The following is a 24,577-nucleotide window of genomic DNA, read 5'->3' as shown; positions in this document are numbered from 1 at the left end:
ATATTCTATTGGCAGGCGCGCAGGCGCGAGGGGCTGAAGAGTTTAAACTGTGCTCATAATGCTCGACGTGCTCAATAATTCGGGCTTCATTTGACTCTCGTGAATTAAAGTCGAATAATGGCGAAATATGCGCGCGTTTACCGGCGCGATGCGTACACACTTACTTGTTTGGAAAATCCTCGAAATTTAATTGTACGCGTTGTTTACAGCGACCGCAGAGATTAATATTTCAGCGATACGTATGTGTTATATGCGCTGCTAAATTTCCATCGTTGTATGAAAAAATAAAGCAGAGATTGTTTGTTACAGGTGTACACAATTTATAAATTCTCCCTTGCACGTAAACGATCGATACAGACGCATTTCTATATCTATCCCTCTCTCTGGTATTATATACTATATCCAAGAAGGACAGAGTCACGCAAAATTGTGACTCACGTACACAGTGCGAGCGAATTTTCCTAGGACTTGGAGAGGGTAGCTGCGCGCGGCAGAGAGCAGTGCCTTAGGGCACACATAGTATGATTAGCCGTAATAACGCTTAATAGCAGCTAAGCGGCGGTAGCACACAATAGGTACGTGCACTATATACCATATATGTATACATATAACAGGGGGGGGGGGCAAGCACTGTAATATATATGTACTCACATTGGATTGGTGGAGTTCCAGTATATGTCCGGCAGGCGGTTGGTGTTGGTCTCCCGAGGAAAGGCCTCCATCACCGTGAGGAGGAGGAGAAAAAGAATAAACCAAGGCATGATGTCCAGCTGAATCTTGAGGCCGTTTGCGGGAACCACTACACGGAAGAACTCGCCCTAGGAGGGATCGTCGGTCACCTGCAGAGATAAAAGACAGCATCAGTATAAATATCCTCGCTGGTTGTTGTTTGTTGCGCAACTATTGTGGGGCACGTCGCGGTATAGGTACATTACTCTTCCCCTTCCCCTCTGAATTCATTGATATTCCTATGCCCTCTCTCTTTCGGTGCGCGACTTTTTGCTCCCGCGCGCGAGCGCGTGATTGATGCGCAAAGATCGATGCGGACGAATTGCATTTCGAGAGATTAACGACGTCCTTTTCAATATGTGGAGCGGCAAGAAGAACGAGCATAAGGTCCCGGAGAGCGATTTTTGCACTCGCTAATTCCTCCATTTATTTACATGGGCCGCTGACGTTTGTTCTTTCGTTGATATTCTCGCGCAGAGCAGCAAACCTTTTAACTCGCTCAATATTTATGACTCTCTCATTTTTTATTCAGTAGACGCAGACGACGCGCGCGAGCGCTGCTGCTCTACCCCTGCGATACGCCTCTATACTTTAAATCATTTATCTTGCAATTATAAAAAAATCGAAACGCTCTGCTCCAGATCTATATCGCGCGAAGAGAAAAAATTGTTTTCCGCGAAGCCGAGGAAAGAAAGAAGAAAAAAAGCATCGTTTCCAATCCATGCGAAACTTTATGACGTTGTGATTTACGGCGTCGTTTTCCGCGAGCAGTACGCTATATCCTAATTACCTCGCGCTGTCAGCCGGAGAAGCCAACATTCAATCAGCGCTAAACCGAACGCAAACGTAGAAAGCAAAAATAGGGGGAAAAAGTTCGAACCCCACCGGGAAAACGGTTTCACTTTTCTCCGGTGATTTGCATTAACGCGAGTGTGTACACGAGGACGAGCCACTGCCGCGGTAAATCACGGTGACGCATCGTCGTGTTGGCGCGTCGTCGATGTATAGGTATATAGATCGATCCGAAAACTATCGAGATGAGAAGAAAGAGGAAGCCCTCGCTGAGAGAGAGAGAGAGAGAGAGAGAGAGAGAGAGAGAGAGAGAGAGAGAGAGAGAGAGAGAGAGAGAGAGAGAGCAGTGCGCGAGATATAGAGAATAAGAGGTATAAATTATACGCGACATGAAGAAATCGCCATGTAAACGCTAAAACGGCTCGTGAATTGATAAACGGGCGTATAGGCGCAGATAAATAGCTGCAGATAGGGGGAGAGAACACATGCGACGCCACGGAGAGAGGAGAGAGCAAAGAATATAATTTTACTCGTCTGAATCAGATTTGTTGGAACGTAGTATCCTGAGTACATACGTACGCTAGAATACGAATTTGTAAACTGCATAACGTTAATGTGAATGTACCTCTTTATTCGAGTACACGTCTAGCGCAAAAAGCAATAAAAAGAAACAAATAGAAAGACAAGGAGAAATTACTCGAACTACGCTCGAATGCTTTACGAAGAAAACCTAATGGATTCTCCGAGAAAATAATTGAGAAATACGGCCCTAGATGAACGTTTCGCAAAAGTCAATAGAGCTATGTACAGCGAGAGAAGAAGAGCCGAGCAATAGAGAGACGGCGCAGAGCTGTAAATGTCGAATAAAATCGGCAACGATGATACATATCAAGATGCCGGTAAGAGACAGAGAAAGGTACGAAATACATAGACACAAGTTCGTCGAATAAAAGGATGCGCGCGCTAACGCGCCTTCTTCCTCTCTCCAAGTTGATGGAGCTAAATTGAACTGCAGAGCAGAGCAGCGAAATCGAATTCTCCTCTCCGCGGGCGCTGTTTTGCCTTCGCCGTGAAAAATGCGAACTTTCTAGCCGCAGAAACAAATTTATACTAATCGCGTTCCACGAGAATATCGAACGTTGATGCGTAAACGTTTCTATACGCTGCAATTCGTACGGCGCGTTCCACGAAATCGTCAACCGCCAACACCCCCTTCCTCCCCCTCCCACTCTAATGGTCCTCGTCCAGGCTCATCTTCGACCCTAGCCACCAGTCCAACCACGTGACCTTGGTAACGCTCCTCCCGAGAGCGCATGAAAAATTCTAAAAAAAGAAAAACCTCGAAAGCCGAGCAAAACGCCCACAGCGGCTGCACCGGTCGAAGGTCGTCGGCGAAGAATCATAGGGCAGCTTTGTGTGTATACCAGCGATGCCTGCAGTCCCCCGGCAACTCTTTATCGAGGCGTCGTGCACGTCGCGCCCCATACCGCGCACGTTTTAACCGGATCTTTATCAAAGCATAAATTTTCGCGCGGGAGGGGGGGGGGGAAGAGGAGGCTGCATAGCTATACAGCGTCCTCGCTGTGCAGCAGCTTCTGTAGCTAGCGTAATGCCTATGTGCTGCAGCAGCGGAGGAATGAATTTACCGCACCTTCGCGCGCACTTTGCCCCGCGGGACGAATCGAATTTTCTCTCGCTGGGCTCGGCGAATACTCACTTGTCAGAAGCGACCGTTGGGGCAGCGTCGTTGGCACTTCCGTCTCACTGATGGCGGCGCACTGGGTTTAGACACTGTGGTTATTAGGCGGATGGAAAGAATCGCGTCACGTCGCAGCTAAGAATTATCCGATCTGTTCTCGCGCGCGCGCCCGCGACGATATACTTATAAACCTGCAGCCAACACTGAACGCGCGCGGCGGAAGGAAGAAACTGCGCGAGCGACGAGATTGGACAGAATGAGGGGGTTCGGTGGTGGGGGTATACACAGAGATCAGCTTTTCTCGGAAACTGGCGTCAACAGCGAGGTGGCGCGCAAGGAGATTTGGCGGTTGAGACTGTTTCCTGGAAATGCGCGCACTCGCGGGTAGGGGAGGAAACTGCACTGTATTTCTTACGGATTTATCTATATGTATTTCTCACTGACAAAAAACACTGCGATTCGCTGCACACTGTATCAACACTGATATTCTGGGAAATAGGCTCCTCGTAGAATTCTGACACTGTGTCGAGTAGAGTATAGCACACTCGGGGGGGGGGGGGGGGAGATGGGGTATATATACTCAGCGTTGAGCACTGACGGATCTTCGCTGCACTCTCGACCGAGACGCGAACTGATGTAACTCACTAAGCTCGGATTCGCGGCGGTAAACACTGTCTTACAAACGCCTGCCCGCAGCGAGAGCCCTTTGTATATAAACTCGTATACACGCGTTCGCGAAGGAGCGCACGTGGCCTCTCTCTCGTCCGTATATAAGCAGGTACGATTATCTCTCTCTTCTCTCTTGCGGCGCGCGAGCGAGCGAAAGAAGCAGCGGTGCGACTTTCGCCGGGCAGCTAGCGAGTGCAGCACCGAGTGAGCGAGAGAGACAGAGCGGATGTATCGGCGAAGAGCGTCAAAGTCGAGGTATCCCCGAGAACACGAGAGAGAGAGAGAGAGAGAGCGAGAGCGAGGAGCCGGTGTGTAGACGCGCGGGTGCGTTGTCGAGGGGCTGCTCGCTCGTCCGTTGGCGGGCTTCGAATGAGGCGCTGCGCTGTCGAGGCGCCGCCGCCGTCGCCCCGCGCCGCGAGCGCGCAGCTCGCGCCCTCTCGCTCTGTCTCTCTCGCACCGCCGCCGTTCAGTCTGATGCCGCTGCCGCGGCTCTGCTGCACTATCTGCCTATATACTCTCCGCCGGCGCGTTTTGTTGTCATCGACCCTTTTACGCTCGATCTTTCTGCCCCTCTGTTAATTTACCCCGACTTTGTCGATTGCTTTTTTCGCGGCGAAGTGATACTGAATAACGACGTCTCGGACGGGAGTTTGGTGCGCGGTAGGTACTGGGGATAGGTAGGAACGATAGGACAGGTTGCTATGCAGCCGAGAGGCGACGGCCAGAGACAAGAGTGCCCGGGAAAAAGCGAATGAGCGAGAAAGAGAGGAGGTAGCCGGGCGCGACAGAGACAGGCCGGGGCTGAAAAGACGTGTGTGTAGCCAAGTGCATTTTCGGCTCGCGCACTTTTGACGCGGCGTGTACTGCGACACCCCTGCCCCGCTAGCTGCACCTGTACATACATGTGAGTGTATACTATATACGTACGTGCTGCACTGACATAATGTCGCGACGACGTCGTGCGAGGGAGTCTAAGCTCCGCGATTACTCGTTCTCTCGCCTCGTCAAAGGATGAAAATAGAAAACAACCTCTGCTGTCCCTTATTACTTATATGCAAGCGCGCGACCATCTTTTTCGTATTTTACGCACGCAAATGCGATAGAACGCTGTAACAACGGGGCGGGAGTATTTAACGTTTGTAATGCATACACGGCGCGAGTGTATATGAATAATTATACGAGGATGTAAATTTTTTTCGTTGTCGTCGTCACAGGCTGTAGAGCGCGTGGAGAAAAGAGAGTTTCTCTTGCGCGCGCGCGCGCGCGCTGTGCACGAGAGGAGAGAAAAATGTTTCGCGCGAGATACGAGCCTCATTAGGGATGCGCATGATTTGCGCATGTGTCGCGTAATTAACGCCCCGAAAAATCATTACCGCGCTTTGATTAATAATATCGCTTGCGTTTCGAGTTTCTTGTAAGCACCAAATACTTCATTACATGTTTCATTTTTTTGTAGGTTAGGAGAAATCTACAAAGCCCCACTAACACACGATGCCGGACTGTGAAAACACATCAGGACTTGGCGACAGCGCGATGAATCATCCTCTGGAATCTCCGCATTTTCATCGCATCCTCTCGAAATCGCCACTGAACAAGGCGACACCTCTTGGCCGCCGACCAAAACCGCTAGTCGCGGGTTCGTGACCGGGCTATGCACTCTGCGCTGTGCTCTCTAAAATTCGGCCCCCGTCGAAAATGCAGCGAACTCGACGCAGCTCTCTTCTCGCGCATGATAAACATTGTGTTATTCGGCGAAAGTTTTGCAACAATGTAGTCGTGCGACGCAAACAACCGGGAAAATCCATCTCTGCGAGAAAGGCTTCAACGTATGCGCATCGATCGCGCACGTATACGTAAATGTTTAACGACCAGCCAAGAAAGTTCAATGTACACGGGAAAGGCTTGCATCTCCTCTCTCTAGACTGTTGTATTAGTCGTCGCTTAAGGTGTATTCCGTACGTATCGATTCTCCTCGTCGTTGTTTATCCAAATTACAGCGACGCCTAAAAAAAGTGAATATAACCGCGCTGTATTATAAACCGCGTGAGAGTAATTACACACACACACACACACACACACACTGCACCGAGTGCATATGTATTATTACTAGCCTACTACGAAAGGGGTATAGTAGCGTATATAAATAGAAGCTGCAGCTTTTCTGCGGAAACGGTCAAACCGGAAAGGCTGCAGTATCGGCCAGCTCTTATCAATTATGTAGACCCGAGTCGTGTATATTTCAGCAGCAAGAGAGAGATGACACGGGAGCAGTGCACCCGCGCCCTACCCTATCGCCGGAGAATAGAGAATAGAGTTAGCCTATGTATACTTGATCTATGCCTGACTCGTTCGATTTTCTCTGCGGTTTTATGTATGAAATAAGAATTAATGTTTCAATATTGCGGTTTTATTTTACAAGGCCGATTTCGTAATCTCTGTATACAGAGAATATACTTAGTCAGAGCGCGTTATCAGCTCGAAATCGCGCTACCGATGATAATTCCTCGAAACCGCCTCGTGTTTTCCTGTAAAAAGCGCACAGCATTATGTTATGGTTTATATACGTATTATCGAGAGAGAGAGAGAGAGAGAGAGAGAGAGAGAGAGAGAGAGAGAGAAGCGAACACTGCGCTAGCTGTGCACAGAGCGAGAGCGGGTGTATTATAATCGCGATTCGCGGAGTTGTTGCATAGGCGAGACAATCGGATTACCCGAGTGCATTATGTGCGTATAATGCATTCGCGAGTGGCCCCGAAGTTGCCGCGAAGGCGGATGCCGATGGCTTCCTACATTATACATAAGGGCATTCGTGATTGTTCGCCTAGCGTCCCCCGCTTCTTCTTCTTCTTCCGCTTTGCTTGTATATGCGCGCGCACACACACACACACACACACACACAAAAGCTTATACGAGCGACTTGGCTCTATAATAGGAGAAAATCCACTGAATTTTCTCAGCGATTAGCGAAGCCCTTTCGTCCCTGGAAATCTTGCCCCTATCGCTGATTCAAGTTTTATAAGACGGATATGTATAGGTATAGTAGTATCTTGAGTCGCTGCGCTATGTATAATCGCGCTCTACTAAATCGAATCGCATGTAATAGAGGCGTGAGTTCAAGTCGTTATTTATAGAATTTGTCACAAGCGTCACGTTCTAGATCTTCGTATAGCGATGCGTTTATCAATCTTCAATTATTCAATTATCAATCGCGATGAGACTTATTGTATCTCGAGTGAGAGGTCAGATACAAGAGTATAAATTTACAAATTGACTTATCAAAGTTTCCCACTGATATACCAAAGTCAATAAACCCTATTGTTTATCCAACACAAACAGTCGGATACAAAGAAATCAATTAGATGGAAACAATTAAAGACTCCGCACTGATGGACGTCACTGGAAAGATACAGAGGTAAAAAACATTCTCCGCGGAGATAAATAAAGATTCCACTCAATTAACTTGCCAATAATCTCATAACAGTCATTTATTACAATTAGAACGCCAATTACAAAAAACACCATTTACAAAATGACTCAATTTACAGGTGTACGTGACAGTCTATAATGAGGTATCCATAGCGTCGTCGTAAGGTATGACGATCTCAATATCTGGCCTTGCCGTAGACCTCGATGGTGAAGTTGAGGGGCTGGCTCTTCTGGCTCCAGAAGTAGAGGCTGACGTTGTTGTAGCCAGGTCCTCCCTTGGTGATGCTAGCATAGCCGCCCCTGCCGGACAGACCTCTGTCGAAGGCGAGCACCTGGGTGACGTTCATCCTGTAAACGGATAGGTCGCAGATCCTCGTGGCGGTGACGATCTTGTTGTACACTCCACGAATGTCGACGCGGCCCGAGCAGGCCAGACGGTCACCAGCTACTCTGGTACCGGATCTGAAGTTCGTTGCGCTGACGGCGACTACGGCCAGGGCGACGATGAGGAGGACCAACTGTCTCGACGATGCCATCTTGGATGATATAATATTCAACACACTCGACTTGGATAATAATGTGAGACTGAAGCCAACCTCTGCCGATGGCAATTTTATATAGGCTCAGCTCAACTGTGCGACTGTACAGGTGAGTGTTTGTCGTCACCTTATCTTATCACCGCGTGCGGACTGAGACAGGAGCGTCGAGGGGCTGACGCATGGCTTTTTTCAGACTTGCGCCTGTAATTGAAGGGGAATTGTTATTTTGTTTGTGGGTTTTTCTGGATGAGGCTGAAATTAGGGTTTATTTACAGGTTGAAACACGAGGATAAGCCGAGTGATTAGCCTAATGAATGTGATTTGAGAAAACTCAATCAAAACGTAATCAGGCGAGGCGTGGGTGCTCTGAGTCACCGATTAAAATTAAACATTACGTGCAGTTTTGATATACAATCTTATTTCATTATCAATCGAATGTTGAAAGTATTTCCTGTATAGAATATTTCGAATTGTAAGTTTTCACATTCTTCCACATGGAGTGTGAATCAAATTCCGAATAATTAGTGGAAAAATAACGGAGCCATGAACAATCTATATCTTTTTCGTTGGTGTAATAAAGTAATTTTCTTTGAACTGCACCTGGAAGAGATAAACATCTGTTTCAGAGAACATATAGTAAGCATTGGCAAAAATGCTCTACTCGTTGATTCAATACGAACGATAATAATAATCAAGTTTTTTATCCTACCGTGTATGCTATCACCTTTATAAAAATATTAGAATAATCCGATGACACCATACGTTTTATTGACTCGATATCCTAGTATATGTATTATATTCATTTTAACAAATCTTTTTATCGACTCCTAGACGACGCTCTCTGTCTTTATTTTTATCAGACAAATATGATTATATTGTATAACTTCAGTAAAATAGGACCAGTAGGTAAAATTCCACAATCTTCCCAAATATATTTTCAGTTGCTCACGAAATGGATGTATGTTTATGACGGTGTTTTATGCAGTTTTGTATTGTGCAATAAACCTGCCGCAACCATTGCACTGCTGTATCATGCTAAAATTTATGACTCGAATGAAGCTTAACAAAAAATACTTTTCAACACGCACATAAGCCATCAAGCACTTATTCGCGGATGTGAAAAATTTCAAAATGGAAGTATGTACATCAAAATGATGTCGTAACTATGAATCGTCGCTTCGGACAACATACATTCCTTTGTGTGCACCCAATACTTGAAATTACGTAAATCTAGAACAATACAATAACTACATATATGTATAGGCGTCCTTTGTGTTGTACGTGTGTCTTACATTGCTTTAACATTTTCCTCATTTGAATTTGAAAGTAATTATCAAGCTTAGTATAAATACCCGAATCCTATGGTCGAAGTATAACTCAAAATCAAGAAGAGCACACATTCAGAATGAAGACATTTGCATTTTCTGTATTGGCCGCTTTATTGGTAGCTGGTGTCGTTACAGCTGTAAGTACTCATGAAATTTATTTTTCTTCTTAATATATTATAAGGATTGCAAGTTATTATTATTTTGTATTTTTTCTATTTATTATGCAATGTTTCGAGTACGTCTTTCCTATGCACAGCACGCTAATATGGCAAATAAATTTATTTGACAAACTTGTGCTAGTTTGAAGATGACTGACAAATTGCATTTTCGCATATATAATAGATTGATTGAGTCCTGAGATTCTTGCAAGCATTTATTAAAATTTACTTAACATTAAATTGAAATACTGGTTTAAAACTTCTTTTTATATTTCTCAGGAAAGCGAGCCTGCAAATTTGGAAACGACCACTCCAATCACTACTACTGCAGCTTCTGATACAACTACCGCAGGTTCGATTGATGAACATTTTTTTTACACTATCGTGGAAATAATTTTGATGAATTTCTAACTTTCTATTTTTTAATTTTTACTTTCAGCGGACATTTCAACTAGCGTTAACAGCGTTGAAGAAACAACCACTGCTGCAAATATCGGTGTCCCAATGCCAGCTATGCCGTCTAATATCCGCAAATAATGAAAGTTGTTTTTCTTCTAAAAATGTAGTCAATCATAAATTATATCCTTCTTTAATAAAGAAATTTCAAGCAGACAATTCGTTTAACAAATCGCCATATCTTACCATAACAAATAGGAATCAAGTTTCCGTATGGAAAGATTCCATGAGATTTTGATGCAAAAAATAAAGAACAGAAACTCGCTCAGTTAAAGGTATGAGAGGATGTTTCGGGACTAAAGTTATACGACGTCAAAGCCAAGGCCAAGCGAGTCCCTCCACTCGTCGGATAAATTCGAACGTAAGCGATGAACACTGTCTTGTGAAGCTGCGAATGCATTTTGTGAGCTGCAGCCGTGTGGATGCAAGTGCCTGTTGTTATTGTGAAATTTTGGTCGACTGATACAGCGCTGTTGGTGAGTCGAGCAGTTTTTTAAAATTTTTTAATATTCACACAAATGATGATAAAATATAAAATGTGTCCTTGATCAACATATTTTTAACAATACATTATATTATCATGCCTTCAAACTTAGTTCACGTGTTATACTCATGAAAATAAACTCTCCACACGAAGCCTTATTTTGTTTTTTGTACTTGTGGTTTACAGCTCAATGAAGGGATTTGAAAAAACTATTTATAAAATTGACGGTCTTTCAGAAAAGATTTTTAATAGAAAATGCGAAAAATATCACGTTAAAATAATTCTTTAATCACAATTTTTCCAAATTGATAAAAATATTGATCTGGAAACTACTCAAGACACATAATATTTTTATTATTTTTACCTAATCTCATTATTTAAAACTTTGCACGACGAGTTATTTTTCTATAAGATACAAGTATATACAACAAGGCTAAATAAAAAAGAAACGATAATAAACTTTCCTCATTGGTACTCATAAATTCTCATCATATATAAGTGACCATCAAACCCCACTTCACAGCAAAGAATTCAGATTTGTCTGGCAAAGGAATAACTTATTTAAATAATTATAAGATATATTTAATCAGTTTGTTTTGCTCAATCAAGAGCTGTCGTATTATTTGATTTGATTGCACGATTGATCAAATAAAAATGGTTTTCTATTTTCAGGAGCATAGCAAAAAATACAATCATGTTATTTTACATAGTACTATCTGCATTGGTGGCGGCGTTGGTCTATTTTCATATATCTATCCGGTACAGTAGACAGGGACGAATGTTGAGTAAAATACCTGGTCCATTCAGTTTCCCCATCATTGGTAGTTTGCACCTGTTCACCGATCGAACCCAGCGTAAGGTCCAATATATTTTTTATCAAATCTTGCATTCGTGTATTTTATAATAATAACATTTTGACATTTTAAGGTGGCCTGTGGATAACTATTCGAATGATAACCGATACCTGGTACCCTATTTGCAAGGGATGGGCTATGGGATTGCCTCTGTTGAGTGTCCGTCATCCCGATGATCTGGAGGTAAATCAAACTGTTTGAAATCCACTTTTCGAAAGGTTTAATGTTTCTTTGATGAAAATAACAATTCTCATATATTTTAGGTAATTTTATCGAGCCAAAAAGCCTGTTACAAGGAGTTCCCTTACAAATATTTACGTTCCTGGCTGAACGATGGTCTACTCACGAACAAGGGTAATAATTCCAAGTTCTCTATTTTGTATCCTATTTCGCAACATTTTATATATAATACGACGTTTTTAATTTGAAGGCGATACCTATCGCGCCCGACGAAGAATGTTGACGCCTGCCTTTCACTTCAATATGTTGAGAAGATACGTTGATATTATGAACGAACAATCGGGCAGATTAATGACGGAATTGAGAGCCAATGGAAAGGAATTTGTACTAGACGTTTTGCCCATCTACGCGGATGTCAGTTTGAACATTATTATAGGTTTCTTGCAATTTAATTGGTACCACTAGTGTAAGGCAGATTGTTATTAAAAAAGAATATTCTTATTTCAATACAGAATCGGCTATGGGCATTGATTTGGACAAAACGGATAAGAAAGTTATAAAAGATTACAAAGAAGCCATTGAAGATATGGGTATCGTTCTCACATACAGGTATATAAAATAGTTGTGTGGCCATATTTAAAAATAGTTACTGATAAAAGATTATTATTCGCAGAATGTTAAGACCGTACATACTAGACTGGATGATGACTCCATTCACGGAAATCGGGCGTAAGCAAATTCACGCTCTAAAAGTTCTTCGAGAATTCACGGATAAGGTTGTTTACACTACTCTCAATCATTATAATCTTCCAAGTATACCTATTGTTAAGCATATGCTTTTCAATGTCTAAAATTATTATGACTTTATAGATCATCAAAGAACGAAGAAAGTATCATGAAATGCTCGGAGGTATTAAGGGTTACAAAGAATTTACAGATAGTTTGGAAAATCAAGATGAATCCGAAAGTATCTACGCCATAGGTAGATAATGAAATATCCTATATTGTCCATCACTTTTTGACCAGGTAAAAATACAACTGATGATCCATCATTTTTTTACAGGACACAAAAAGAAATTGCCAATGCTTGATATATTGCTATCAGCTGAAAAAGACGGTCTGTTGGATGAGAAGGGAATCAAGGAGGAAGTTGACACGTTCTTACTGGGCGTGAGTTATAGTTTTTATTTTATTTTGACATTTTCGTTTAATTTTATAATAAGCAATAAAACTACAGGGCACAGACACGACTAGAATGGTTATGGCGTACTTTACGATGCTGATGGCCGAAAATAAAAAATGTCAAGTAAGCTTCTTAAAATGATACTAATTTACAATTTATTAATCGGAAATTGAACATTGTTTTTATTACAGGATAAAGCTAGAGCCGAAGTCTGCAAAGTCTTGGAACGAAGCGGAGGCAAAAGAGGAATGACAGAGCTTTCGCAGATGCCCTACCTCGAACAGTGTATAAAAGAGTCGATGCGACTTTATCCGATCGCCTCGACGATTTTCCGCCATACGGTGGACGACATTCAACTGAGTAATTATCTTGTATACACGCGTAAATTGTAATCTGAAAATTGCATTCATACCACCAATTCTATTTCCAGAAAATTACACTATTCCGGCGGGAGTCGTCGTAATATGTCAGATCATCGATGCTCACAGAGATCCGAATTTCTGGACAGAACCGGAAAAATTCGACCCCGACAGATTTTTACCGGAGAACTGTCGCCATCGTCATCCGTTTGCTTACTTACCGTTCAGCGCGGGCCCGCGAAATTGCATCGGCCAAAAGTTCGGTTGGATGGAGGTAAAAGCCGTGTGTTCGAGATTATTATATAACTTTTATTTGGAGCCAATCGACAGCACACGTGACATGCAACTGATAGGAGACTTTGTGCTTAGACCAGCGGACCCATTTCACACGAAATTTATTAGAATAGATAGAGAGTGAATGAATCGCTGTATTTCAATCATATTGATTTATTCATAATGTCGTAACGTTACATTGTTATGCATACAATAAAAAAATCACACCACTTTATTGATATCTCGGCTTGGCGTAGACTTGAACGATGAAATAGATTCCGTGAAATCTCTGGCTCTTAAATCTCAAGCTGACGCTTTCCTGACCTGGACCACCTCCAGTAACGACGACGAAAGCACCGGTTCCATCGGTCATCATGTCCAAGGCTCGAACTGCGGTAATAACGTGATCTCTTGGAACATTGATGACCTCCTCGTAGATGGTTTTCTTTCCTACGATATTTGCTCTCTTGTTAATGTTCTCTTGGTACATGAGCTTGTCGTTGGGATGTCTCTTTCCCACAATCAGGTTGTTAGATTCATCTCTTGCTGCCACCTGTTTCTCCAAAGATGCTCTAATACTAAAATCGGCAGTAGATGCTGCAGCTACAGCAATGAGTGCAAGGATTGCAGAGAAACTCGCGAAGAACTTCATTTTTTTGTTTGAATACTAGTCACACGTATTTAACTTGGGACTTCGAGACTTGTGTACCGCAGCACTGGACTGGCCAGATTAATGTGTAGAGCGTGGACAATTTTCTTCTGGAATTTGTATTATCTTATCAAATATAATATTCGTCAAGTGTGCTTCTGATTGAAGGAACATTCTGAACACGTGTTTCGATCGAGTGTACAAGACGATGGTTAGATAAATAATTCATTGCTGCGTTAAAATTACGCTCTTACCCTACTTATAGGATACGAAAGGAAATCGATGGGTAAGGTGACGTAGAAAATCAAAACATACGTGCAATGTTGTTTGTATAAATATTAAAGCGTATATTTAAGACGATTCAACGATTAACAACAAATAATTTTTCAATAGTAACGCGGTCTAGCGTAAATCTGAACGACAAAGTTGATGCCGTGACTCCTCTGGCTCTTGAATTTCAAGGTGACATTGCTGTAGCCCACTCCACCATCGACACGGCTGGCGATAGCACCGTTACCGTTGGTCTTCTGGTCCATAGCACGGATCTGAGTGATGAGGTAGCCAGTTATGTTGAAGCTCTTCTTGACCTCGATAACCTGGAGCCACTTGGACGGCTTGACGATGTTCTCCTGGTAGACGAGACGGTCGCCCGCCTGGCGGTTACCGATTATCAAGTTGTGGGACTTGTTGGGCGCGGCTGCGTATTGCTGGTAGGCACCTCCGTAGTAAGGCGTCGAGTTCACGGCCACTACAGCCAGGGCAACGGCCAAAGCGGCGAATATCAACTGTCTTGCCATTTTCTTTGTTGCTTTCACGAATTGCGCACTGATCGGTAATACTTGGAGTTTCGTTCTGCACTACCTTGACGAAAGAATGACGGTTTTATACACAGGGAAAAATGTACGAGTATACATATTATAGCTTATCGCGTTGCGGCAACGTCTCTTATCTGCGAGTCGTGCGCCTCTTTGCGCAGCTGTGCATGATTTTTCCAGGCTATGACACATTTTCGAGGATTCGCGCTCTTTCTAGTGATCCACAGTTCGCGCGATACGATAAGATTGTTCGCTCGTGTCGTCGCGATGCAGGTATTATGGTATATTGTGTCGATGAGCAGGAAGAATATCGTTGCAAGTCGCACAGTTAAATTTAGATATGACGAAACTGTGGGAAAGTTGTTTATTGTGTTCGCGGATGATGGGCAGGTGCGGTTTTTTTATTTATTTCCAATGAATATGAGGTGATGTCATATTGTTTCTGTGCACACATACTTAACTTTGATATAGTGTGCTGAGAAACAGATTTTCCTGTGAAATGCAAATTCCTTTGCACTGATTATTATGCTAATATTTGAAGACATGTCGTTAATTCGAAAGAAATTGTAAATATTTTTCGTTCAAAACATAGTCACAAGAAACGAAATGGAAAATAACAACAAATCGTGTAATAGGGGGAAGCTTGGTCATTTATAAAAACGCCCGGCTATTATCGGCAAAAATTGCAAATTTACAAATCTGATTTGAAATACTTGGATAACAGAAAGTTATGAAAGAAATAAGTGATTTATTTATACTTCGATGCGATAAATTTTTTTGCAGTTGTTTATCGCAATCTACATACAAAGTGACTACAAGTCTATATATATATATATATATGACTTTTGGGAACACCAATGACAAGTACCAAAAGTAAACGTTGCATGATTCTCACAATTGAGTCAATAACCTCACACGTTATTTTGCATCGTAACATCTTTATTTCATTCGAGGGATACGTCAAAAGATATAATTTTAAATGCACACGCCTATATGATTTGATTACTCTAAAAGACGTAATATCAAGCCTTCTCTTTTCTGAGTCTTTATATAAACAATTGATAACGTATAAAAAATATTTTTGCATTTTTATTATTTCCATTGAATAATCAAGAATTTTTTTATTAAAATCACTTCTCTTTCTGGTCCAACAAAACATTGTCTGCAGAACTAACTAGATTAATACATATAATCTTATCATTATAGCCGACTTATCCAGAGATAGTGATATAAAAATAGTTCTACTAATAAAATCAGCTGACCACGCACAGTACAATATTCGACACTTTGTTAATGATAGATTTTGTGCGATCTAATGAGTAACATGGTTATATGATATTTTTGAGGTCATATTTCTTTTACTTTCAGGTCTGAATCGCATTAGACGATTTAATCGGTTGTCTTTTGGGATACGGTAGTCAGGCCCATACTGTTCAGTAGGATACCCAACAAAAATACAAGCGCAAGTTTCAATTGGAATCAAATAAATTTTTTTATTTTAATAAACGGTTTGTTCTGGTATTTTAAAAGTACAAAACATTGTATTCTATGAACTAGAAGTAATTACATTTACCGAAGACAACTTTTACACGCATGTACAGTATTCAAAAATATGTTCCTTACCGTTTTGTCCTATATCTTTACAGTACAAGCTTGTATTAGTGATCGATTGGAAATCATAAAAATTAAAGAATTTTTTGTATTACATTAATTATCGTTATAGGACACTCGTGAAATCAACACCTTTCTCGTAACACGGTTTAAATAATAAAAATAATACAAGTTTAAAAGTGTAAATTAAAATTTCTTATCCTAATCGCTTTGAGCGGTTACGGCCTCAGGCTCGTTCGTCTCTTCATTTCCGTTCGTCGCTTCTGCAGCTTTTGATTTAGCTGCGGCTTTGCCTTTTTTGGCTGGCGCCTTACCCTTTCCTTTCTTCGCCGCCGCCGGTTTAGTTTCGACACTCTCTTCTGGCGTCGCTTCTTTGCCGTTTTCTGCTGCTAGCGTTTCCGATTCAACGCCGTTTTCTTTCGTCGCCTCTTCTTCAGCATCTGCAGCTTCTTCTTTAGTATCGCTCTTGTTATCAGCATCAGAAGCTCCGGCATCACTTTCCACTTCCTTCTTACCCCTGCCCTTCTTAGGAGCAGCTGAAATCAGAAAAAAAAATCAAAAAATTAGAATTACAAAAACCTTGTTGATGACATCAATTACAAAAAAACTATATACCTTCTGCTTTGGCACCTCGTCCCTTTCCTTTCTTGGCTACCGGGGAAGTCTTTTCTTCTGCTGGCTTTTCAGCTGGAAAAGATTAAAATAAACTCAATAAATTCCAGTCGAGCATGATTTTGAAAGCCAATGTTTTATCAATACCAACCTTCATCTGATTCTGGGGTATCAGCTTTCTTTGCAGCTTTTCCCCTTCCCTTCTTGGCTGCTGGCTTCTCCTGGACCTCTTCCTCCTCCTCCTCAGCTACTTCTTCCTCCTCTACCTCGGCTTCAGGAGCTTTCTTGGCATTTTTCTTGCCCGCAGCTTTCTTTTCAGCTTGCTCTCCTTTTTTGGCCGCAGCCTTTTGTTTTGGAGCAGCCTTAGCTGGTGCAGGCTCAGGTTCTGGCTTGGGTTTGCTTTTAGCTGCCCTTGGTAACCTCGCTTCCCTGGTGACTGGTTCCTCGGTTACCTCCTTCTTCTTCTTCTTGGCAGCAGAGACATCATTATTATCGGTGACTGCTGCTGCAGGTTCCGCAGCCTCTGCATCTGTTCTCTTGGTCGTCTTCCTGGGTGCCATTTCTGAAAAAACAATAAATTTGAGCATGAGTAATTTAGTAAACAAAATTCCAAATAACTGCAGGTTGCGAAAACGCTCGAATTCATGCCCAACGAGAGTCATCGAAGAAAAAAGTAAGTCGTATTTGCATCATCCAAAAAATTGCGCCACATGATATATCGGCGTGTGCTATCTGCAAAAGTCCAAACAGAACGCCCATGGCAAAAATCGCTCGAACCGCAAAATTCCCGTGAAAAAAGTCGTCGAACAAAGGCAACGTCGGCCCAACTGGTATCGAGAGAGAAAAAAAACGGCTACGCAGTCAGTTAACGCTTTTTACAGGATAGAAGCGCCGTCGCCGTACACTATCACGCACGACAAGAGAGCCGGACATCTTCGAAAGCGCTGCGCACTTGGCGCGCGCTGCCGCCAGTCGGCTTTTCGTTTCTCCGAAAACGAACGTTTCCTCTATATCAATAGCCGCCTATAGCTCCCGAAATTTGTTCCCTTCACCAGCAGGCGCGCGCGCGCGCGCGTCCCTTCTTCCCCGGAATCCTGCGCGCGTAACGACGCTCGAATTTTCGGCGCCGGCGAAGAAATGCGCGACGACTCGCACTGGCACGGGGCATCAGCTCCCGCCTTTTTCCACGATGCGCGCCTGACTCGCCGCCACTGCCGTTTTGTTCTGCACGTACGTACTCGGCGAGAGAAAAAAAATGTCTCTCGAAAAAGTCGAGGACGAGATTCTCGGTGCCGAAGTTCCAACGGCTCGGCTGGCTTGGTAACAGCAGGGGCGAGTATACTTTTTTAAGATGCCGGCGACACACACACGCACGGCGGCGTCGGCTTCAGCTTTGCTTACCTTACCTCCTTGTTGGCTCGACGAGAGTGAGAGAGAGTAGTAGGAAGAGCGCGACTTGTCGGCGGCGGCCGGAAGAAAGATTCGCCCAAGAGTCGAGAAGGCACTGCAAGTTGGGGACTGCTGTGCGTGTCTGGCTGGACGATGCACGCGGATCTCTCGCGACCTTTGGCTTGGATTTTTCGAGGCTACTCTCCGCGCGTGCACTACAAACTCGAGCTGCGATGCTGATCGTCGTTGCTTCCTTCTTCTCGCTCTTCGAGTCGGCACCTCGGCAGAGTCTGATGGCTCTCCTTTCCCCTACTTTCGGCCGTGCCTGCGCGCGCCAGCGCCAGAAACGGTCACGAGGTACGCGTTTTCGTCGAAACCGGCCAATGGCGACGCCCGCACGGCGGAAATGGACGGATCTCATTGGCTGAAAAAGCCGGCAAAGCTTAGCGTCCGGAGGAGAACTCGGGGCGAGATGAGCTGTTGGCGCCTGGCCTTACCCCCCCGTTTTTTTTTCCCTCGCATGGAAAAGGGACAAAGGGGGATACCGAGTCCAACTATAGCCGATGTTTGACTTTTCTGCGACCGTTATGGAATGCATTTTTTTTCTAACTGAAAGAAGCCACGACATTTTTTTGGAATGTTTTAAATGGCTGCGATGCCGAGGATGCGTTTATGCTGGCGAATTCTCATGGTTCTTCGCGGATAAGTACTCTGACGATTCGCTATTTTTCGTTGGACCATTCGAATTGTCTATACGATACACACAGTAAAATTTACAATTTTCGTTAATTTTCTCCTCTTTTTACAAGTGGTTATTGAATTATTCGAGCTACAGGTTCTTTAGTTTTCATGTATTTCGCCCGGTCGGAAGAGAGATCAAGTAGTGGCGTCAGAGCATTGGCCAGACATTGGCGCGCTTGCACGAAGGAGCACATCAGTCGACTCTATATAGTTCATTCTATACTCTTATACTCTATAGTTATAGTAGTTATAGCGCGTAGTGTACAAAAATGTATAGTATATGCTAGCAAACGCGACCGAAGGCAGCTGGGACTGCTGAGAGCCAAGTGGATATCGTAAACACTATACGTATACCTATATATATGCTCCAAGTCGGAGCTTGAAGCATCAGCAGAAGTAGCAGCAGCCCTAGCCAGCAGTGTGCGAAAAAATGGCGTCGAAAGGACAACGATGGGTGGTCGACTCCGGAATTCTGCGAAAAAAGACTGGAGAAGAGGAGCCGCAGGAGCTTCTAGTCTTCGGTTACAGCTGCAAATTGTTTCGGGATGACGAGAAGGCGAAATTGATTGATCAGGGCAAACATTTGATACCGTGGATGGGCGATAGCACACTGAAGATAGACAGGTCCGTTTCCCCCTAACCTCAAAACAAATCACACGAAAACAATAATCACATCTAATAGTATATTATCCTTAATTTCAACTTGTGCTCGTATAACAGTTTCGCTCAGGCGAGCGAAGCAAATACGATGTTTCATTGACTTGTTTCAATTAGCCAGCTATCGCACAGAGAGATACAATATTATGTCTCTTCCCTCGATTCTTTACTTATGCTCAGGGAAGGTGTAAGCAATCTGGAGACTGTTTAAGGCTTTCAGCAGGTGCAGATGTATTGCTCCGACGTGTATCTAAATCCACTGCCCACTGTCAGATGGCTTGTAGTAGCTGGAGAGCCTTCAGAGACTGCAGAAAGGTGAGACACAACGTAGAGAGAGAGAGAGAGAGAGAGAGAGAGAACAAAAAACAGGTGAAAAACCGATGGTCATACTTAATCATGATTGATCGGACCGGTATGTACTATAGCGATTCAATTGGCCAAGAGTAAATGACAATGCTCGAGATTCACTTTGTTAATTAAATCTATCTGTGTATCTACTCGATGATACTGCACATCATTGTGATTTAAAGGATTATAGACTAGTGAATTCAATGTTAATTTTCATACAAATTGTGTTCATTTATATTCTGAAAATTCAATCGAGGTTTGCTTGACATTACCAATTACCAATTACCATTTCAGAGTACATCTTGGCAGAATTTATCGTTAAATTTTTTTTTCTTTTCAGATGCAGACTGAAAGCTGAGATTATAAAACTATGCCTTCCTTCTACTTGTTGTTATAATTACTTTGTTTTATGTCTATAGATATGATGGCCGAGGAGCTCTGGGAGATCTGCGGATTTATGAACCACCACCAGGTGGTATTGACTATCGGACCATCCTGACCGAAGATGAATACAAAGTGGAACAAGTCTGTGATGAGGAAAGGTACAGATCTCTCTACAACAACGATGCTGAAGAGACTTTGTACCATGGTAACTATCTAATCATTTATGCTACTTTATGCTACTGATTCGTAACAATTTCTTATGATTCAATAATTCTTGTACAGAAGAGGAAATCAAAAGGCTGCATCAAGCTCTCGACTCTGAAGGATCATATAGTCAAGTTGGATTTAACTATGACGATGAGAAAAAGTCTGGCGAAGACTCGCAAAGTCCAAAACAGTCAGAAGGATCGCATGAAGAGGATGAAGCATTTGTACCTGAGCCTGCATTGGAAATTCCAGAAAACATGACTGTTGTAAGTTTTATTTAAAATTGAGATTATAAACATTTATACCGTTAAATTATTATCTTTAACCTATTTTTATTATTTTTCAGCCTGAAACGCAAAAACTCAATGCAATCATTATCAAAACTGCATTATTTATTAGTCGTCAAGGCAGTCAAATGGAAATTCTCATAAAGGCAAAGCAGGCAAACAATCCACAATTTTCATTTTTGTCTATTGATGGAGAGCTACACCCGTATTATAAGCACGTCTTAGGGGCTATAAAATCTGGGAAATACAATCCAGAAAAACAACCTGAAAAGGAAGAATCTGGTACGCATTCAATTTTTTTATATGTAAATAGATTATATATTTTTCTTCACTTATTCAATCGAATGGAAGACCACATTTGAAAGAATTATTATATCATGATTGATGTTGTCTTCATTGAAAGTAACTCAATTATAAGCTGGAAATCTTTACCAACATCTCCTTTGATTCTGCTTATTTTGCAGCCACAGTAAGTACCAAAGTTACATTTACATTTTAATGATCCATCTTCAGTGCTATATTACGTGAGTATTGAAAATTCTTGACCAAAAATCTAATTTTTAAAATTTTAATTGACAGAGCCGGAATCGGAATCAGAGGAGGATGATGAACCCTATCTCCATCCGAGTCTTGCATCATCTCTTAAGGTTGAAGCGGTACGTTTAAAAAACACTTGACCCGTAATATTCTCGAGTGAAAGTTATAATAAATAATATTTAATGTTTAGGCTCCCAGTATTCCAAGCATCAATTACAAACCATCGGCAGACTGTGCATATTCCATGTTGGTAAATAAAATCACTGGGAAACCTCCAGCTTCAAAACTTCAACAACAACAACAGCAGCAGCAGCAGCAACAACCTCCTCCACCACAGGAAGTCATACCTCCGCCACCAATGCCACCAATTGGATTTTATCATGCAATGCCATCAGTAAGTAGTACTAGTATTCTAGTTTTGCTGTACTTTAGTTCAACTAACACTTCAATTTGTTGAATTTCTGTTTAGAATTTTCCACCGTTCCCCCCGCCTCCTCAACAGTATGCTCACGGCCCTGTTCTCTACGGAGTGAACGGTAATGCTATAACACCACCCATGCCACAAATTGGACCTGTGGCACCGTCACCACCTGCTACTAATGCTGTACAAACTCCACAAAAGGAGCCAGCGCCGCTTGTTCCTTACGGACCTACGCCACCTAAACCTCTCAGTAGACCTTCGTTTATCGTGCCACCGGCTGACATACAGATCATCATTGATAAAATGGCGAGTTACGTGGCTAAGAATGGGCGCGATTTCGAAGCTATTGTGAAAAACAAGGGTGATCCTCGGTTTAGTTTTCTCGAGTTGTCGCATCAATACCATGGATATTACGCACACAAACTCACAATGTACGAGGGAGCCATTAATCCTCGAGTACTTACAGAGGAGGAGTTGTTGCAGAAACAAGAATTACAGGAAGAAAAGCAAAAAAAGTTGGAGGAACTTCAGAAAAAACAGCAAAGAATGGAAGAAGTACAAAAGAGAGTTAAAATGATCCAAGCTAAGAAAATGAGCGAAAGCAGTACGAGACAAAGTCCTAGTAAACAAGTCACTACAGTATCGTTTTCTATTAAAAAACCCAAGGAAGGAGAGGGTAACGTCATAGAAAAAAGAAATGCATTACCTTTAGAGGAGAGCGATGACGAAACTAGCGATGATAAAAAGGAAACGAATACTAAACCTGAATCTCCGGTTCCCATAAAAGAAGAAGTACCACTGTCTCCTAAAGCAGAAAAAGAGCCGATAATTTTAGAAAAACCAGCAGCGGAAAGGATCATGCCAGACCGTCCTATATCAGAACGACTTGCAATGGCCAAGTCTTCTTCGGAACGGTCTTGCAAATCCAGATCAACAATGGAAAAGCCTTTATCAGAAAAGTTATTAGAGAGCAAAAGATCTGCAAAATCACAATCTACACACGTTCCAGTTAGCGATTTCGTTGACCTCACTGATGACATTTTTGAAGATTGTCAGAAGGAAATTCGCGAAAAACAGACCGATGACAAGCTCAGAGATCGAATGTTAGTATCAGCTCAAAAAAAATTGGCTGTTTCAAGAGAAAAGCAACTTCAGATGGAAAGACGAAAAAAAGCTGCAATGTTTTTAAGCCAGATCCAAGCTCCCACCATAGTTAAACCCGAAATACCAGTGATTAGTATAACAAAGGAAGAGCCACCACAACCACCGCCCTCATATTCTCCGCCTACGAGGGAAGATATTGAAATTGAAGAATTACGAATAAATACCAATTCTTTAATGAGTAGATTAAGAGGAGTAGACGCATCTAATAAAAGGTCGAGACGGTCTAGAAGCCGGAGTCCCAGCTATGCTGATCGACACAGAAGTCACAAGAAACACAAAAAGAAAAAATCTACTCACAGAAGGTATATTATATTCATTTTTTTGTTCGATTTTATTTAAATCTTATTTAAGAAAAGAATTATGTTTAATTTAATTTGTTCAAGTATAATAAAAAATGCATTGAATATAATTATTTTACATCAAAAAAAGCATAAATTGATACAAACATATTTGATTGAACATTATCTGAAAAAAAATTATGAAATTCTTGTGTTTACAGCAGTTACCGCGAAAGCGTTAGCAGTTCCCGATCCCACAAAACGAAAAAAAGTAAAAAGTCTTCATCCAAGCACCGATCACGATCACGATCACGAAGTCCTCACAGGCATCACACTTCTTCGCGACATCGACGGGAAAGTAGTTCTAGTGATTCGAATTCTAGTTCATCGTAAAACATTTTCGTGAAATGATGAACGAATCATGTGAATTCGTATGTAAATATGAAGAATGTACATTTTTTTCAAGGATTTAAACCCTTTTGCGATATGAAATAAAGACTTGATATTTTGAGAGCATTTTACTATAAGGATCTTATTTTTCCTTTTGATTTCAATGTTATCGTTAAATTTTAATTATTTGTAAATTAGAATTTGTACAAAGAAAAAAGATGATAATGAATAAAAATGTATTTTTGTTAAAATTTACTCTTGAGTATTTTTTATGATTTTTATACAAAACAAAAGATTTATTTATTACGAGCATAAGAGCTATCAGTTAAACTTGATTTTGCTTTCAAGACATTTTTTACTGGAAACTGTTCTAAATTAATTTGATCGTATACACTTGACACAGATTTCACGTTTTTCGTGTGGTCAAGGTTAGTAAAAAATCTTGTATGCAATGTTTATAGAGTTAATATATTGCGTATAAAGTGACGTCAAAACAATAACATATAAACGCCTTTGATTCTGCTAAGCTTAAAAGCATGTCTTGTCTTCTAATATTGCGTAGACGTATATATGAGACAAGATATCATATTGAGTAATTCCATTTATACTTCTTTTGATAATAAGCCTTATTATCATTAGAGCACAAATATGTAAAGCGCTCAATAGCAAAGGGTACATTTTCCTGCAATTATCACAATGTATTTGCGATGTTGATTTGCAGATGCTTGGTACATTATAAATTATACTTTGCAAGCTTTCTTCCTCAAAAGTTTTACTATTGTATCATTATATAGTACAAGATTTTTTGTATTTAATCTATATACTTACTATTCAAACTTTCCATCTACTGATATTTGTGATAAAGCGATATTCACGTCTTTGTATATATCTTTTATTTACAACTTTACGCAGATAAACACTATCTTCAAGCGCGTGTCATGTATACACACAACAATAG

The 24,577-nt window shown here is 41.8% G+C and overlaps 6 protein-coding genes across 14 annotated transcripts; 2 read left to right on the top strand and 4 right to left on the bottom strand.

The window, feature by feature from the left end:
- Positions 1-7,344: 7,344 nt before the first annotated feature.
- On the bottom strand, positions 7,345-7,964 carry LOC103317398 (probable salivary secreted peptide). Its single transcript, XM_008215138.4, has one exon. The coding sequence runs from the start codon at positions 7,849-7,851 to the stop codon at positions 7,492-7,494; it is 360 nt and encodes a 119-aa protein (XP_008213360.1). The 5' UTR covers positions 7,852-7,964; the 3' UTR covers positions 7,345-7,491.
- LOC100120031 (cytochrome P450 4C1) lies at positions 7,864-13,364 on the top strand. The gene is made up of 13 exons (XM_008215137.3): positions 7,864-7,963; positions 10,066-10,272; positions 10,953-11,134; positions 11,208-11,317; positions 11,398-11,488; positions 11,565-11,750; positions 11,827-11,923; positions 11,988-12,090; positions 12,185-12,296; positions 12,378-12,484; positions 12,552-12,620; positions 12,689-12,857; positions 12,928-13,364. Exons 3-13 carry the CDS (start codon positions 10,975-10,977, stop codon positions 13,272-13,274), a joined length of 1,551 nt encoding a protein of 516 aa, XP_008213359.1. The 5' UTR covers positions 7,864-7,963; positions 10,066-10,272; positions 10,953-10,974; the 3' UTR covers positions 13,275-13,364.
- Positions 13,286-13,973, bottom strand: LOC100679592 (probable salivary secreted peptide). The gene has a single exon (XM_003424227.4). It carries the CDS (start codon positions 13,779-13,781, stop codon positions 13,362-13,364), a length of 420 nt encoding a protein of 139 aa, XP_003424275.1. The 5' UTR covers positions 13,782-13,973; the 3' UTR covers positions 13,286-13,361.
- A 128-nt stretch (positions 13,974-14,101) lies between these two features.
- LOC100120101 (venom protein R) lies at positions 14,102-14,634 on the bottom strand. The gene has a single exon (NM_001161692.1). The coding sequence runs from the start codon at positions 14,573-14,575 to the stop codon at positions 14,165-14,167; it is 411 nt and encodes a 136-aa protein (NP_001155164.1). The 5' UTR covers positions 14,576-14,634; the 3' UTR covers positions 14,102-14,164.
- A 1,426-nt stretch (positions 14,635-16,060) lies between these two features.
- On the bottom strand, positions 16,061-18,521 carry LOC100117084 (serine-aspartate repeat-containing protein I). Of its 4 annotated transcripts, none has more exons than XM_032597866.1 (4): positions 18,218-18,521; positions 16,968-17,378; positions 16,820-16,891; positions 16,061-16,740 (listed from the first exon to the last, which is right to left on the bottom strand). In XM_032597866.1, exons 2-4 carry the CDS (start codon positions 17,374-17,376, stop codon positions 16,406-16,408), a joined length of 816 nt encoding a protein of 271 aa, XP_032453757.1. In that variant the 5' UTR covers positions 17,377-17,378; positions 18,218-18,521; the 3' UTR covers positions 16,061-16,405. The 4 variants fall into 4 exon arrangements, with proteins under 4 accessions (XP_032453757.1, XP_016839604.1, XP_032453759.1 ...); XM_016984115.3 differs by having other exon boundaries at positions 18,223-18,520; XM_032597868.1 differs by lacking the exon at positions 18,218-18,521 and adding an exon at positions 18,055-18,209.
- A 624-nt stretch (positions 18,522-19,145) lies between these two features.
- On the top strand, positions 19,146-23,874 carry LOC100120134 (splicing factor, suppressor of white-apricot homolog). 6 transcript variants are annotated; one of them, XM_016984111.3, is made up of 9 exons: positions 19,253-19,570; positions 19,667-19,918; positions 20,371-20,540; positions 20,618-20,808; positions 20,889-21,111; positions 21,409-21,485; positions 21,557-21,760; positions 21,836-23,253; positions 23,451-23,874. In XM_016984111.3, the coding sequence occupies exons 2-9, from the start codon at positions 19,833-19,835 to the stop codon at positions 23,620-23,622; spliced, it is 2,541 nt and encodes an 846-aa protein (XP_016839600.1). In that variant the 5' UTR covers positions 19,253-19,570; positions 19,667-19,832; the 3' UTR covers positions 23,623-23,874. The 6 variants fall into 6 exon arrangements, with proteins under 6 accessions (XP_016839599.1, XP_016839598.1, XP_032453755.1 ...); XM_016984112.3 differs by having other exon boundaries at positions 19,364-19,570; positions 19,784-19,918; XM_016984110.3 differs by lacking the exon at positions 19,667-19,918 and having other exon boundaries at positions 19,146-19,570; positions 23,454-23,874.
- The last annotated feature ends 703 nt before the right edge of the window (positions 23,875-24,577 follow it).

This window comes from Nasonia vitripennis, chromosome 3 (genome assembly GCF_009193385.2).
Source record: "Nasonia vitripennis strain AsymCx chromosome 3, Nvit_psr_1.1, whole genome shotgun sequence".
NCBI lineage: Eukaryota > Metazoa > Arthropoda > Insecta > Hymenoptera > Pteromalidae > Nasonia > Nasonia vitripennis.
Note: the sequence above shows the minus strand (reverse complement) of the source record. Positions and strands in the feature narration are given on the sequence as shown.